General features: G+C 36.7%; 1 protein-coding gene across 1 annotated transcript in view; it reads right to left on the bottom strand.

Annotated features, from left to right (window-relative positions):
* Window positions 1-1555: 1555 nt before the first annotated feature.
* Window positions 1556-17145, bottom strand: part of CFAP46 (cilia and flagella associated protein 46) — a 70167-nt gene continuing 54577 nt past the window's right edge. Inside the window, exons 47-59 of the mRNA XM_064716873.1 lie at window positions 16803-16954; window positions 14846-14967; window positions 14389-14474; window positions 13276-13440; window positions 11534-11610; window positions 10927-10987; window positions 10800-10835; window positions 9383-9485; window positions 8106-8218; window positions 5870-5951; window positions 3895-4031; window positions 3289-3375; window positions 1556-2532 (exon numbers count right to left, since the gene is read on the bottom strand). Of these exons, the coding sequence (XP_064572943.1) occupies window positions 2396-2532; window positions 3289-3375; window positions 3895-4031; window positions 5870-5951; window positions 8106-8218; window positions 9383-9485; window positions 10800-10835; window positions 10927-10987; window positions 11534-11610; window positions 13276-13440; window positions 14389-14474; window positions 14846-14967; window positions 16803-16954 (1358 nt within the window). The 3' untranslated portion in view covers window positions 1556-2395. The remainder of the gene's footprint in view (window positions 2533-3288; window positions 3376-3894; window positions 4032-5869; window positions 5952-8105; window positions 8219-9382; window positions 9486-10799; window positions 10836-10926; window positions 10988-11533; window positions 11611-13275; window positions 13441-14388; window positions 14475-14845; window positions 14968-16802; window positions 16955-17145) is intronic.

Genomic DNA, 17145 nt, shown 5'->3' with positions numbered 1-17145 from the left:
TTCTGAAACCCATTCTTTGTTCCATCAGGAAATCTTAGTTAATTCTCTTCACTGGTGTATTGACAGGCAATTAATATTCTGAAGTGAAGACTGTTGGCCTGCTACTTTTGAAAATGCTACTATCATGTTCATGAAAGATCCCACATGCTCTCTATCACTGGCTGAGAAGTATTCCATCAATTTATCACCTGAATACCAATCTGGGTCTTCCACCAACCAGTAAATATTCCAGGGCACATAGCCATGCCTTCAATTTTAACTTGACCACATCCTTAAAACCCATGCTGATAACTATCTGTCACTATATCCACATGAAGACACTGCATTTGGAGACCTGAATTAATACCCAAAAAGGACTTTAAGGGATGAGAGACTTCCTGGTGACTTCACAGTGGTGAGCTGGTCCTTCATGCACATGCAAGAGAAGAAAGGATTTATACTCTTATAGGATGGTTGAATTCCCTCTGATACCCTATTTTGTGAGAGCTTCCAGATCAGACGGTGCCAAAGCACCGGCTGGAAGGCTTAGGAGGTTGTAAAATCACAAAATTAGTGTTCAAATTCAAGATGAATGGTCTTAAATAATGATGGGAGTGATCTGTACACCACACTGAAATCTGCTCCAGTTTCCCTGCCCATGAACACCTGCAGCAGCAGCAGCTGCTCTGTTTTGGTGCCGGCTCCCCTGCATCCCTTGCAGAGCAGGGACAGCAGCACCAGCCACAGCAGCTCTGCAGAGAGGGACGCACAAGTGCCATGAAATCCTCGAATCACTGCTTAGGGAAGGATCATTTAAAGAGGTTAAACCAGAGGGACTAACCAGAGATTCTCTTATTTTTGTTTTATCATTTTGTAGCAAACTTGCTGCAGCTTTTTACTGCAGACTATTTAGAACCACACACTTTTCTTGGACAGCTATGTACAACTCAAATGACGTTCTTGTCCTAGAATATCATCAATAAATTCACCATGATTTTTTTCTTCCTCGCATTTTTCAGATTACATAAATTTTAGCTGACCAATTCTTTTCATGCTAAAATATATTATGAAATGTCATTTCTGTTATAAAAGCTAATTGATAGTGTGATTTGTTATGTTGCTGAGACATAATTCAGAAAGTTATTTTAAAGCCCTTGATACATGGAATAGCACTAACTGCTTAATATTTCTTGTATGAATGAATACAGTGCATAGGAATGATGTAGTGCCACGTAGATGAAATATTTTCAGAAGCTCTTATTCTTGTTGTTTGGGCTTGTGCCAATGTCATTCGACAAGAGAACTCATACGTCCTAAGGTGTATCTACTGTAATTTATTTCTGGGTCATTAGTTGGTAGGATTTTTCCCCTCCAGGTTGCTCAACACTGTGCAATATTGTAAAAATAAGAGCTTATAGTCAAATAAATGAATACCTTGGAATTATTTTTAAAAATCAGATAAGTGTTTCAAATTTTAAAATATTTTAATTTAATATTTTTATTCCATTAAAACAATTGACTGATTAATATAATAAAAATAATTTCTCACCCTTGTGAAAGTCCAGATGGAGAACTGCATCTAGCTCAAGAGTCCCCAGTATAAGAGCAAGTCCAGAGGAGGTCACAGAGATCCTCCAAGGGCTGGAGCCCCTCTGGAGCCAGCCTGGGACACCTGAGGGGCTCACCTGGGCAGGAGCAGCTCCAGGGAGAGCTCAGAGCCCCTGGCAGGGCCTGAAGGGGCTCCAGGAGAGCTGCAGAGGGACTGGGGACAGGGATGGAGGGACAGGACACAGGGAATGGCTCCCAGTGCCAGAGGGCAGGGCTGGATGGGATATTGGGAATTGGGAATTGTTCCCTGGCAGGGCTGGATGGGAGATTGGGAATTGGGAATTGTTCCCTGGCAGGGATGGATGGGAGATTGGGAATTGGGAATTATGTTGGGAATGCTATTAAAGAAAAGCACAGGAAAATAAAGAAAGCAAAAATTATTAACCGTTTTATTTAAGACTAATTTGTTTTCTAATTAAACTACAACTACTTCCACATAAAAAGATCAGTTCATTCAGAATAAGGTCACTTGGTAAATTTTCTAGCTATGTTTCTGATGAATTGTCCATGCGAAAATAAAATACATCAAGGAAATGTTTTTCCAAATGGAAGCACTGACATTGATACATTCCAATTCCATTCAAGCATCAAGCCCACTTTTCTTTCAAATATGTTGGTATGTACCAAATGTTTGAAGGATTCACTAAGATAAAAAAACCTTAGAGCACTAACTGAAATTTCTGAGCTATATATGCTATTTTCCTGACATATGCTATGCTAATATCAAACTGTTTACATCTGAAACAGCAATATGCACATTTTCTTAATCTCACCTCTCCTTAGATCAGTATGAAAATATTGACACAAATTACATCAGAATTATGTTGGGTAAACCATAGAGCACACAGTTAAAACACGATGGATGGCTTGCAGGAGGATCTGAGGAAGTGCAAAGAGTCTGCTCTTCTATTTTGTCTTCAGGAGAGCTGCGAGAATCTGCTTCCACTATAAAAATGTATTAAAAAACATTGTTATTTCTGAATATGACTAAATATAAGAATGCTGTAAATACTATAATTTAACACATCTTCTCTTTGATTAATACTTGTGGTTCTTTAACATTATTTTAAAAATATTAACAACAGCATTGAAGAAGCATTTTCTGAAAAAGAAAAACAGAAAACTAGGAAATATTTCTGATCTGAGTTCTTTCTTCAATTCTATGACAGTTCAAGCTATAAATAAAATTAATTTTATTAAACCTTATTTTAAAAGATAAGTCCTGTACATTGAAAAATAGCAGTACAATTTTATAGGCAGTATATTAGAAATTGTTTTACTCAGAAATTCTTCCCCTCTCTCCAACAAGATGACAGATATTTCTTACGTGTAGTATGCCCTGTACAATGCAGACTGTCTAAAATCACTGGAGATCCTACTGATCTTTTTGTAGCTCATAATCCCATACCATTTATATTGTCTATGTTGTGCTCCTGATTTATCTTGTTAGTAACACTACCTTATTTGTTCAGTGGAGAAAAAGTTTTTGCCTTTAGTCAGCTATGTCAAAGCCTCCCCAGAATTTTATTTATATAAAATATGGCTACTCCAATTATGATATTGTATCTTCTGACTCCCAGCTCTTTTAAGAAGTTTCAGAGAAAATTGTAATAGCTCATCTGTTACACCTGTGGACTACCTATCTAAAGGTTCTAGTTAGTGTCTATAGCCAGTCTTTATACTAAGCCTTTTAATTCTTACTTTTCATGGAATGCCTTTTCCCGTGACTTCTACTTTTCTGAAGAACATGAATTGTCTGCCCAGTGGTTCTGCCAAAGCTTAGCAAATCTGGAAAGAAACGTTAGTTTCTGTGAGTTTTTAATGAAAGTTTTGAAAAACAGGAAAATATCAACCATACAGTCTGGTGCTTTCACCATGAAATACCTTAGAATGGTTTTCCATTTAAAACCATGAAATTGTTTTCCATTTAAAAGGCAATGAAAAAGGGTATCTTTACAGATGTGAGCAATGTATCTGTGCAGATGTAAGTTACATCCAGGGGATTTTCCCCCATGGTTTATGTAACTACAGATGGCCATGTCCTGGGGCAGTGCTTCTCACCATATAAATCCTGTTCTTACCACATGACCATAAACAAACCCCCCACCAAATCTGTTTCAAGCAGGTCACTGTTCTGTGTGAAAGATCAGCCTGTCCAGCACACGGCAGCTGCTGCTGCAGTTCAGCTCCTACACAAACTGCAGGCAGAGTTTGGTAAGGGGCAAAGGAAGGAGGGACAGGGGACAGGCAGATACACACAGTCCCCGGAGCAATGCACACCCCAGCGGGGCAAACACAAACACTCACTCTCAAACAGGGACTCCAGCCTCCCTGCATTCTCCTCCAAGCTGGTGTACCACTGCATGGCTACTACGGAACCAACACCCGTCAGGCTCAGAAGCATTGCTGTCTCTGTTGGTCTCTCCAGAGCAATACGTAGACAACTAAAGAAAGAGATCAATAATATATAAAAACACATAATATATAAAAACACATAGTATATAAAAATATGACTAAATATGCAATGTTTTTTGATAGAAGGAGAAAGAATGTCAGAGTATATTTTCTTGTATGCTGATCATTGAGTGTTTTCCAACACTCATATAGCACTTTGAATTTAATACAATGAATTCAGGTAACCTTCTCCCAACATTTTTTCATGATGCAGTTTTACCACGGGATTTACTCTCTGTCATGTTACTGTAGTTCTGGACATCTCTGGAAATCTGAAAGGAGTAGTATGACCCTAACCTTTACAAAACACTGCAGAATACCTTTTATAAGACAGTCAAAAATTGAGACTCAGATGTGAAAAGACGTTTAGACAAAAAATATTGCAGGAACTGAAACTTTGTTGTTTGTTGTAAGTATGGTGTTGATTCAGAGGCTTAAAAGCAAATCGTGCAATGTGGGTTTCGAGTTTTTACTGCTGAATATTTCGGCATCTTTGGCAAAATTATTTTAGTTATAAAAGAGGAGTGATACTCTTACGTTGAAACTGCAGTAAATAGAAGGGTTGCATTTTGGTTTTATTCAGACTTGCTTTTTATAGTAACTTTATCAAAACATGATAATGAAAGTTTTCGGCAATCCTTTGGGGTGATGCTATCTGATTGTCTATGGAGTTTATGTGACTCATTTTTTAAATAAATGTTATTCTAAATTTTCAGGAAGCTTTTGGACTTAAACATGTAACTCTTATTGATAAATTCACTAAACTATTGAACTGCGATTTCAAAATTTTTGAGTTTGAAAAACTAGCTTAAGGAATTGTGTTTTGGTTTACTTTAAGAAATGGCCGTTTGGGATCAAAAAGGATATAAAAAAAATACCAGGAGTTTGTTTATACACTCAGACATCTGCATATTTACATATGTCGATATGTATATAACCTATTTTACATATAACTAGATTTATGCATTGTTGCACTTATTAAACAGTATTTTTTAGACAATTTTTTCCTATTTCTTCTTCACTGAATGAATAATTAGAAAAGTCAGGAGATATTTCTGTCCCCAGGATGTGCTTTGCTCGCCTGCTGCCCCGGCGCGGTGCTGGCTCAGCCTCAAGGGCCTTTCTGCAGGGCTGCCCCTCTCCAGGCTCGCACTCGTGTCCAGCATTACTGTGCCACCAGTGAGGAGTCTGTCATTTGCTCTTGCTAAATTTCATGTCACTGCTGATTGCCCAATGCTCCCATCTATCCACACCCCTCTGCAAGGCATCTCATCCCTCAAGAGTATGATCAGGTTATCTGAAAATTCAGCATGGTCTAAATAATTAATGAATAGAATTAGGACACACTGGCATCTGTCAAGAATTCATAATGGACATGCAATAAAAGAATGTAAAACCTGCCAACTTAACAGCAATGATAATAATTAAATGCTTTTAAAGATTAAAAAAAGCTGCAATTCATACAAAAAATTCTGAACAGGTTATTTTACATGCTATAGTAATTTGTTTAAATAAAAATCTGATTGTTAAACTTTTCCATGTATGAACCCTCAGAGGGACTCATAGCAGTTTATCTGTCAAAGGAAAATTTTATATATCCATTTACAACATTTTGAGAATCTTGTTCTCAGACTTGTGAGGTATGTGTAATATAGCAAGGTTTCTCTGCCATATTTTCTCACCATTGCCTTCTAACAGAGCTTTCATCCTATTTAGTCCTAAAAAGAAGCTCTTTTTCTTGCAGAAGGATAATATTCATAAGTCAAAATTTTAACTTTTCTTTGAAATAATCTTTATTGTGGACTTTACTGAAACTGACTTTACCTACCTTTTGTGGAGGTCAGCGTTGGCAATTCTTTGGTAACTTTGCTGTGATCTTACCAGATCCAGAAGAATCACCAAACGGCATTCTGGAAAAAAATATAGTAATGGTGCTTGCACTGATAACAATGCCCAGCATAATAATTAAAGTAAATCAGGCCTTTTGCAAGTTAATTACTTTCTTGAACACAGTCTAAACCACTAGTATAAAACCTACATATTTCAGCTGCAATTGTCAAGTACCATGTAAAAGTACACTAATAGTAATCCTGGCATTATTTCATGTAATTTTGCCACACTTTTCCATCGTGTTTTGCAGGATTTTTTCCCCTGTGCCACATTAGCATAATTGTTAATGAAGTCCACATACCATCTTATTACAGCCAATGACCTGTATGACCCAACTGTAGTTATAAACTCTTGGACGTTTATGGTATGCAGGTATTGAAATTTTTTTGTACCACAGCTCCTCTCCACAACGTACAACCAAGTTACGTCCCTAACATACCTTATTTTCCTTAAAAGTCTCCAGTAAAACAACTCAGAATCCTCTCAGAATTAAAAGGTTTTGTCTACTGTTTGGTTTGCTGTGGCTTAGATCTGTTACTTATTCTCCTATCCCAAGCAGATGAGAAGTAAATTACTTCTCTGCCTGGAAACTCTTTGACACACTTAAAACTTCTATCACATCTCCTCTCAATATGTCAATCTTTCCTCTGAAAGCATGTTTTAAATGCATATGAACATATTACTACATACTATTTATTAATAAAACTAAGCACAAAAGCTGTGGTACAGCCTTTTGACCACTCCTAGTGTCCTCTAGCAGTAACTTACTCTATGTGGTTGATATTTTTCTCCTGGTGAGACCTTAGGAATATTATGTAGAGTGGGGAATTATTTCACACAGCTTGCACATGACACTCCTCTGTAGCTACCCCATACAGACCTTGGGGGTTTTTTAACACTAGCAAGGGTACGTTGCTTAATTTGTGATCCATCTCTTGAGTCTGCTCTGCAACTCTGCCCCTTAAGCAGTCATACCTTAACTTATTAATGATTAATTGATTATTTTCCCTGAAGCATAATATGTCCCACTAGACTCTCCCAAATTACACTCCGCATAAATTTGTATCATAATCTTGCATTTCAGGATTTGCTAAACCACTGCATTCTCTTTGTCAGCCTGGTCTCATGCTCAGATTTAACAATTATTTATTTTATTTCATCACGTAAATGACCAAAACAAATACTTCATAATATTTGGTCTAGGTTAGAGCTTTCAGAAATCTCAGACAGAATTAATCCTGGCATATTTTAAGAGTAGGAAACAGTAGTTTAGTAGTTTAACAACTTTCCAAAAGTTGCCAGACCTGTAAATATCTGGTCTATGGACATCTGAAATACCACCTTCAGTCATAATCCATGAATACAGAGAAAATATTTTTCTTATTTCTTGTAATATTTACATATAGATATTAAAATCACTTTTAAAATCAAAGCTTCATAAAGAAGCTTCCTTTTTCTCTACAGGGCTTCACAATCTGATGTGTACTGTCCTCACTTTCACATGTCAACACAATAGAGCTACCCTGACAAATTCAGCACAACTCTGAAATCAAGCTTCTTCCAGATGTGCAAGGAAAACAGGAGGAGAAATGAAGATTGTTAATCTGAAAAACCAGTCCTGAATCTAAGCCTTAGGTTACAACAGAAGGACTAATTAGTTGTGAAGAAACAGAGAAAAAATACCCTCTACAGAGGGTACAGAGACTTCACAGAATCTACAAATGCTCTGTAATACCAGAGTAATCCTTCAGCATTAACCTAGACCCGATGGACAATTCTTGCTTGCCTCAGCAGAGAGTTACAAATTTTGGCACTTGAAGTGGCACTGCAGAGGTTGTTCTTAGCATTAAAAAATATCTTGCAAGCAAATACTAAATTCCAAAGAAAATGAGATGGTTTACTGAGAAAACCATTAGATATTGACTTAATTTTTGAAACCTACGAAATTCCAACACATGGAAAGGAAGAAGGACTAAGCTTATTTGTGAGGATTTACGAGAAAGCTGTGCAACAGAATAAAACCTACATAATACAAAGGTTTTCTGACTAAAAACCTTGGATCTAGAAAAAAGCCCTTAATTGCCAATATCAATATTGTGATAATGATACGATAGGACACATCTAGGAATAAAAGTTGGTGTAATTAAATATATTTCTCAATTTGCTTATCTTACTTGGGATGTTCATAGCCACCAACCAATTAAGCAACACATGAGACATGAATCTCTCCATCCCATAGAACAGAAATGCGCTACAGCTTGTCAGCAGCTGCTCCCATTCAGCTTGGCTGAAAGGAAAGAAGGGAGTAAGTTACTTTCATGTTACTCTTTACAAGCATACTTTTCAGAAATTATCCATAGCAAACAGTTCAATGTAATTTACTCCAGGAATAATTATAACAAAAGTCACCATGCAAGCAAAGCAAGAAGATAAACATGGCTGCAGAATTCTGTGAGAAAGTATAATAATTCATATGAATTATTAATACTATGTTCTTGTATTAAAATGATGACTCAGTAACATCTCATAGTGTTCAAGAGGCATAGTGTATTTTTAGATACATACCAGCCTCTCCATCAAAAAAAGATTTTAAAAAATCATCACTGTATGTACGGTACAGCTTTAAAATAGAGTCTTTGTCCAACATTCAAAGGGAGCAGTCGTGTGTATACCCACCAGGACATGAGCAATTGGTTTTTAAAAAGAGATGTGGGTAATCAGGCCAGCTGGCAGCAAAAACTGCACTTTGGTAATAATGATCTTTGCAATTTTTATGAAAAAATAGTAGAGTACCTACTCAGAGGTAAAATTCCAAAGGACTGATTGCTGAACTAGCAGTTAGGAAGGTCCAGCAATGGCCAAGTTGTCTCATAGGGATTGTCACTGTTTGACCCCTTGAGGTCCCTTTTATTCCCCTATGGCTATGATCTTAAAAGTGAACTATTTCTATAAAGAACAAAGTGTGTTTATGAGCAGACTTGATAGAATGGTAGTAGCTTCATGATCAATGTTTGAATTTGGAAACTGCACCTTCACTACCCTGCTTCTGAAATCTGTGCTCCCATTGGCAGTTGGCTGAAGATGCATGGAGATGCTCTGGTTTTATGACTCGCATTTGCAAATAATTATGATCAAAGCCAGAAATTACACTTCTGCTCACATATGTGTATTCATCAAAGACTGCATCAGAAGACCTTCCATCAAAATTAGATTATTTACATATATAGCAACTCTGACAAAACCAGCCTGCTTAAATCACTTTGCAGCACTCTACTTCAGATCCCTAAAATATTCTGTCTACAAACCTAGATCTGTGTTTGATACAACAACAATGGTTTGCTATGTGTTTATCAGCTCAGCGAAATATTTTATGGACAAAGTCTCTGAAAATAGGCACAATTTTAAACAAGACAAATGGATAAAACAAGAAAGCAAACAGAATATTACATACCTTGGAGCACACGTATGGCCAATGACACCTTCCCACTGCACTTTAAATAGGGCACGGTATTTTTCTAGTATTTCCTGAATTTTTCGGGAAGGACTTAGAGTTTCTGTAACAACACAATTTTATCATTATTAATGTAACATATTACAAACTACTTTGGGCAGTCTCAATTTCAATAACTTTAAAATGCCACTATCATATTTATGGGGTTTTAAGTCATCATTAGATTTTATGTTTTTTGAAACCTAAGTCTGGCTTTTAAAATTAAAACAATTGTGACATTTTCAGAACAAAATCAGATGCCCATTTGAATGGTGTCTTTTACAGTGAACAAGAATTATTTGGTAGATGGGTTAAGGACACAAAGAAAAACTTTTAGGTATCCTGAAAAAGGGGTAAAGAATTGAAAACCAGTACTGCTCATACAGTTCTGTGGCTCAGAGAGGACTTAAGTGGGTGGATAAACTAACTGAGTTTCCAGAGTCCTGATTTCAGAAAACAAGACTCCAAAATTACCTCTTCTCTCCAAGGACCATTGCACATTTAATGATAAACAATCTTCTCCTTTTGACTACATTTTCATACTAGTATAAAAGTTAGAATCAGATATTGAGCACATGAAGTGTTTTATATTGATCTGCTCTGAAGGAGAACTACAAACAAATGGAGACACACTCTGTTATGATACTGATTGTTCTGCGGCTTCTTTTGCATGGTGTTTAGAATTAGTAACTATTTCAACATCTGAAGGGAGCCAACAAGACAGATGGAGAAAGACTATTTACAAGAACACACAGTGACAGGACAAGGGCAAATGGCTTCACACCGAAACATAGTGGGTTTAGGTTAGATATCAGGAAGGAATTGTTCCCTGGCAGGGCTGGATGGGAGATTGGGAATTGGGAATTGTTCCCTGGCAGGGCTGGATGGGATATTGGGAATTGGGAATTGTTCCCTGGCAGGGCTGGATGGGATATTGGGAACTGGGAATTGTTCCCTGGCAGGGCTGGATGGGAGATTGGGAATTGGGAATTGTTCCCTGGCAGGGTGGGCAGCCCTGGCACAGGTGCCCAGAGCAGCTGTGGCTGCCCCTGGATCCCTGGCAGTGCCCAAGGCCAGGCTGGACATTGGGGCTGGAGCACCTGGGACAGTGGGAGGTGTCCCTGCCATGGCTGGGGTGGCACTGGGGGGATTTGGGGTCCCTCCCACCCAAACCAGTCTTTCTGGAGCTAAAACCTCCATTAACTGTTGGTTGTGCTGTTGCACACATGCACCACATACAGGTGATAAGCCGTGCTGTTCTGATGAAAAGGAATGCTTTGTTGCCAACATCTTGATGTCATGACTTCATTTTTTGGTACAAAACAATTCTAAATTCCATGGGTAGATTGTAAATAAAATATTATTTAGTATATATTACCTGCTTCTCTTCCTTCATTATAGGGGTCCACAATATCTGATAAACAGTTAATCACAAACAATGCATTCAAACAATAAAAGAAGGAAATTTAGCTGATAGACTTAACCAATAGGTTGTGAAAGGATACATTTTAAATTACGTGCATCAACAGACAAGCAATTAGAAGGTAGATCACGATTAACTGGCGCCTACAATTAAAAATAATACATATGTTAAAGCATCAATTAAATACTAACAGTATTGCATTATTTTTGTGCCAAACAACTAAGAGAAAGACACATCAAACAATTGACAGAGTTTTGAATCTGGGTTTAAAAGCATCATGGTATTCAATTATCAGTGGAAATTAATAACTATTCTGCATTAGCTACAATGCATATACATATATTACACATATATACACACACGTGGGTACATATATAGATATATATGCAAATATAAATTTATAAAAACATATGCAATAAGTATATAAAATACAATGTTTTTTTGCAGAAATTATTTTCAGTAACTTTAAACAGCTTCCTTTGTGGTTTGTTAAATATGTCGCATTTATAAAGCGTGATTCTTCAAAGAAAAACTCCTTGCAAAATCAACAGGAAGCAAGATTATTTCAGACTTATGAGACATTCACTCCATTTCAGAATTCTAGCGCACATAATGACCTTTATGCAACACACTTTCACACTTTTTTATGCAAGTTCTCTGGTTATTTACAAAAAATGTGGAAAGTTCACCATTTGGACATTCTTTTTCTGTTGAGCTTTTGTGGTTTTTTCTTTAGATGTTTCAACTTTTTTTTTTAATTCAGTTTCTGTGAAAATGAAAAGAAAAAAATTAATGTATGGGCAGCTTAGCAAATAAATGTCCTTGAACAACTGAACATATTTAATATAATTAAGTAGTAGTAGTAATAGTACTGCTAGCAGTAACAATAAAAATAATAACAACAATAGATTAAATAAAAATATAAAAATTCATTTCAAAACACAGCAAGGTAAGGATCCAAGCCTTCTTGCCTAAAAATAAAGGCTTTAAAGTGAAAAACAAGGAGGAGATGTGATCCCTTGGACATGAAATGCTTCATTACACTGCCAATTTTGGATAGGGTTGAACAGTGATCATCAAAGCACTTTCTAAGTAGTTTACCATATCTATTAATTGTTGATGGTAATGTAATCACTGAAATTTCTGTGGGACATAGATCTAATGGAAAAAGAAAGTTTCATATTTGAATTGGATTTTTTATTTCTTTAAGGGAATTTTAAAAAGCATAGAAAACTGTCTTATGTTTCTCACTGTATATATGATTATCACCAAGAGTACACCTCAGCCAGTAACTGCTGAGTGCCCTGCAAGTTCATGGAAGCTTGAGATCATACTGCTCATCTGCCACAATTGAAAGAACAGAGACTTTTCAACTCTGCTTCCTCTCATTTATCTACTTCTAAAATTATGTAACCATAAGTTCCACTGTGAAAAAGGGAATAACAGAAATAGAAAAAATCTACATGTTCTAAAACTTGTATTTCTAAAAGGCCTGTAATAGTAAGTAAAGTAAAAATATGCTAATCTCACATTACTTACAATTCTTTCCCTTTAGAAAGGAGTGAAATGAAAAAACAGAACAGGTTATACTGGAGGCTAAATATTACTAAATATTACAGATATGCACACAATACAAATACCTCTCTAGAACAGAATAGTTTCATGGTACAGAGTGAGATCTTCTATACTTGGTCTAATTTTTATCATGGACCAACTAGTTTTAATAATTTTATGTGGTTTTCTCTACATATGAGAAAAATGCAGCTTAAAATTTTTAACTTTATTAATAGAAGGTATCTTTGATTCATACAAAAATGGCTTGGTGCCTGCATTTATTACTCACTTCTAGATCTAAGAAATGAGTTTTAAGATGCCATAAGGAGAAGTTTAGGCGCTGCCAAACTACGTTATTTAACCTCAGTTTGCTAGAGTTTATGTAGGGTATAAATGCCAGCAGTAGGGAAAGTTCCTAAAGCCTGTGGGGATTTGATTTTGCACAGGTGTAGCACAAGAAGTGAGAGGAAAGATTTCAGAGAGTAAAATTTTACATTTGGTATTTTAAGCAAAGTCTTAGAGAAAAAAAAAATTACAGAAGTGTGAATTCTTACTTCCTTTTTTTTAATTGCAGCTGAAAATAGCTATGAAGATTTAACAACATGCTTGTAAGTTTCTTTACAGTTCTAGATCCGCTGAGTTTTATATAATTCTGTAATGTGTCATTGTTTTTCTAAATTAGCTATCACTGCTCCTATAATCAGCCTGTACATTACTGAAACAAGTCTACTGCTCTATCTAGTCCACCTAAGATATTGGAAACCTACTGCATGTGCTTGTCTTCCAGTAAAATATACACCACACTTCATATTTAAATTTTAAAATATCTTTTTTATGCATCATTATGCTAAAGGAAAACACGTTTATCTAATAGTACCTGACTCAACCCAATGTAGTCGATTGTAGAGAAACTGTAGAGAAAAATCTCTGGAAACAGAACTTATTCCTTCGTCCTTAAATACACTCAGAGCTTCCAAAGGCAACTCCATCAATAAAGTATCCCCTAGTAATACCACAGGCAATCCTAAATCCACAGGTGTATCTAAAGAGATGTGACAGAACATGATTGAGACTTAGTTCTCAGTTTGTCTATAAACAATTGCAGTTAGATGCAAAAACCTAAGTTTCCTGCATTGTATGACACGTGAACTTCATTGCACTGCGGATTAAGTGCATTAAGAAAAAATATTTCTTTTTATATAATTACTCTTAAGATGTTGCCAAATTTCTATGCACTTGTTAACACCAATTCTTCAGAGGGAATAACATCCCTGAATTAATAACCAACCATCTCAGGTCCAAGTTCAGGTATATACAATACATTCAGGAAAACAATATTTGGAAATGCAAAACTGCCACAGAAGTGACTGGTTACAAAAATTAGAGTTGTAAAGGCACTCCCATCCAATACTGCGTTGTTCTGTAGAAAAGTTTCTGTTATTTAGGGAAAAAAGTACTAAATATTATTATGGCAATATTTCTGCTCTACAGAGAAAGAGCATATGCATGGGAGACAATTTATCCAGTTTTTGCAGATGTGTATTCCTGAGATGTGTTTAGAGACATACTGTACCATTAGGTTTGTACACAACTGTCATCCTGTGAGAGTCCATAAAGTTAAAAGCAAAAAAAAAAAAAAAAAACCAAGACAAAACAAAGACATTTACTGATCTACTGACTTAAGAAAGCTCTTTATTCTAGCTCTTCTCCTGAAAATTGGTTTGTGATAAAGCCATTCATTTAGGTGTCTACAGACTGTATGGTTTGGAAGACTCTAAATAAATGCAGCAGCATTGCTCCAGCATCTAAATCTGTCTTTGAAAGTATACTGAAATATTTGACTTGATATAGAAAATAAAACAGAGAAAAACAATGCTAAGGCCGTTGCCCTCTGCTTGTTTTAAATAAAATTAAAATTGAAATTACTGGATTTTAGTATCAGTTCACACACATACACACAGACACACACACAACTCACGGGAAGACATACCCTGCATTCTACCTTGTTTGGTGTCCTTATCTTTCACTTTCTTTTTTCCTGTTTCGGATGCTGAAACTGATACACACTGGGATTCTCTGGGAAGAGGAAATGAATGGAAAATATTACCAGCTTCAATTTCTGCATCACTTTCAATGAAATTTTACATAAAGGACACTCTCCCTTAGAATGTCCTGTCCTTTAGAAATCCCATCTTTAATCATTTTAATTATAGTGTTGCATCTTGAGCTTCAACTTAAGTATAACTTAAGCTGGAGAACAATGCTTCTCAGAAATGGCCATTTGTCCTTCACATTGCTCAGTCCCTTTGACATATCCTGACTATACTCTCTTTCAATACATGGAACCTTCATTCAACAGAGTATCCTTTCTAAAAGCATTCCTTTATTTGAGGGACTTGAGTCCAGGTCTGTTTTCACAAATGATAATCAAAGTCAATATATCTTACCTGATAGCAGAAAAATCAAACTGTGACAGGGTTGGTTTCAGATACTCTTCCATCATTTCTATTATTTCAGAGAAATCTGATGTCAAATCAAGCTCACTATCACCTGTTTTCTCTGTTGGAGTCTTTCACACACACAGAAACAAAAATTAGAATACTTTCAATCTCCATTCTTGTTAAATACCACATTATATATAAATTTTGTAATATTTTAAATCAGAGACTAAATAAAATAGTGTGAAAGATCATAAAATGGAAAATACAAATATAAGAAGTTGGTTTCAAAACTACTTTATTTCAAAATTTTGTACCAGCATTTTGCAAAATACTCTAACATTATAATTACTAGAAGGTGTCAATACTTACTATTTAAACAATTAATATAGTTCAGCAATTTCAATGGAAAATGGCAGAAAACTACAGCAGAAAGAAATTATAATGTGTTCCTTCAAATGGTGAGAAGAAACTGCATAAGGACAACTTTAAGAAGTGAACAGAAACTGTATGAAGAATACAGAAGAAGCAAATTAAAGCATATGGAGAGATCAGTGGAGCCAATTCAGGGAAAAATTAATCAGAATGAAGAAAACAGAGAAGAAGAAAATAGAATCATGCAGGAGAGATAGACATTGAAAACTGAGGTTTGTAAAATCAGCCTAGATGGACAAAAATCCACTAACTGAACAAACTCAACTAAGTGGTGAAGAATGTTGCTATTAATGAATCAAATCCTCATCCAAGGCTTGTGTGGCTCAGTATAGGGTGCATGCATAAGTTCTGGGACTTTAATTCATGTGCTTTTTAAAAACCTAAGTCACTTGGTTTTTTCACCTGTTCAATGTGACACTATCTTAGCACCTTTTTTTTGACTTACCCAAATACAGCAATCTTTGCAAACTTGCCAGTACAACAAAGTCTGGCCATAGGCAAGAGAAAGCGATCATCAACACTTCAACCACCTGCAATACTTGGTATCTTAACTGAAAGATGGTAACAGGATGAATAAAGCAGAATTATAATTCAAGAACCAGATTTGTCAATGTGCAGGGTAACCCGGACTGTTACTGTACCTTGTATTATATGTGCCCAAAATTGTCACTGCTTCCTTCAGGCCCTGCAGCCAGAACCAGAACCAGGGGCACGGGAGTGCCAACGCCTTGTAAAAGCCATCACCCAAGCAGAGCTCGCGGGTGCCTTCGCTCTCTCCTGCCTCTCTCCTGCCCTTGGCCTTTGCTGCAGAGCTGAGGCAGTGCAGCGGGAGGCTCCCTTTTGGATTTTCTCTCGCATTTTTTGGGAGGTTGCTATGAGAGCCTCCCCTCCCCGAGAGGCTGCATTCCACATCCCAGGAGTGCCAGTCTGCAGCTGGCACCCAGCGAGAGCAGCAGCCCGGCAGAGGTGAATCAAATCCTGCATTCCACATCCCAGGAGTGCCAGTCTGCAGCTGGCACCCAGCGAGAGCAGCAGCCTGGCAGAGGTGAATCAGATCCTGCATTCCACATCCCAGGAGTGCCAGTCTGCAGCTGGCACCCAGCGAGAGGAGCAGCCCGGCCCTGCTCCGTGTGCTGCCCAGGGTGCCCCGCAGAGCTGACAAGGCAATGAGCTTCCCCAGCCAGCTGCCCTGCTGTCTGCTCTTGAGAACTTTATGAAGTTCTAGCCCTTCACCAAGTGCCCGTCGCCAGAAATCTCTGAAATTTGGCCCATTCTCAAGTAAACTGATCTCATCTGCACCATTTTAATTCTGATTAACTAACGAACATTTCAAAGATCCTGAATGACAAATACAGCAACTGTAGCACACTAAGATTAAATTCTGAAGCAGAGTACCAAGCATACAGTAACTGTGAAGACTAGGGATGCCACACTTGGAACGAACTGAAAAATTCTGCATAAAGAATGTCTATCATATTTTTAGTACACGTTTTTCACCCGATTTTAAATATAAGGTAGTAAAATATATTACCACATCTGTTTCGGAGACACACTCTTTCAAGTTGTGAGTAAGAGTTTGTTTAAGATGATTCTTCATCCTTTTGTCCTTATAAAGACGCATTTTTTCCAACAAAATACAAAATGCATCAGGATTCACAGGAAATCGAGAAACTTTTGCCTGCACTATTAAAAGAAGGATAACACCCTTGTAAGAGTATATTTGTACTTGAAGAAATGATTGCATAAACACCATCAGTTTCTAGTCATGGCATTATTTGAAAATAAAATCTAGATAGATAAGCACAGAACATATACAGATATGTACAATGAAAAAAACTCTTATTTATTTGTAACAACTTCAGCATTGAACTACA

Source organism: Zonotrichia leucophrys, chromosome 6 (genome assembly GCF_028769735.1).
Source record: "Zonotrichia leucophrys gambelii isolate GWCS_2022_RI chromosome 6, RI_Zleu_2.0, whole genome shotgun sequence".
NCBI classification, from domain to species: domain Eukaryota; kingdom Metazoa; phylum Chordata; class Aves; order Passeriformes; family Passerellidae; genus Zonotrichia; species Zonotrichia leucophrys.
Note: the sequence above shows the minus strand (reverse complement) of the source record. Positions and strands in the feature narration are given on the sequence as shown.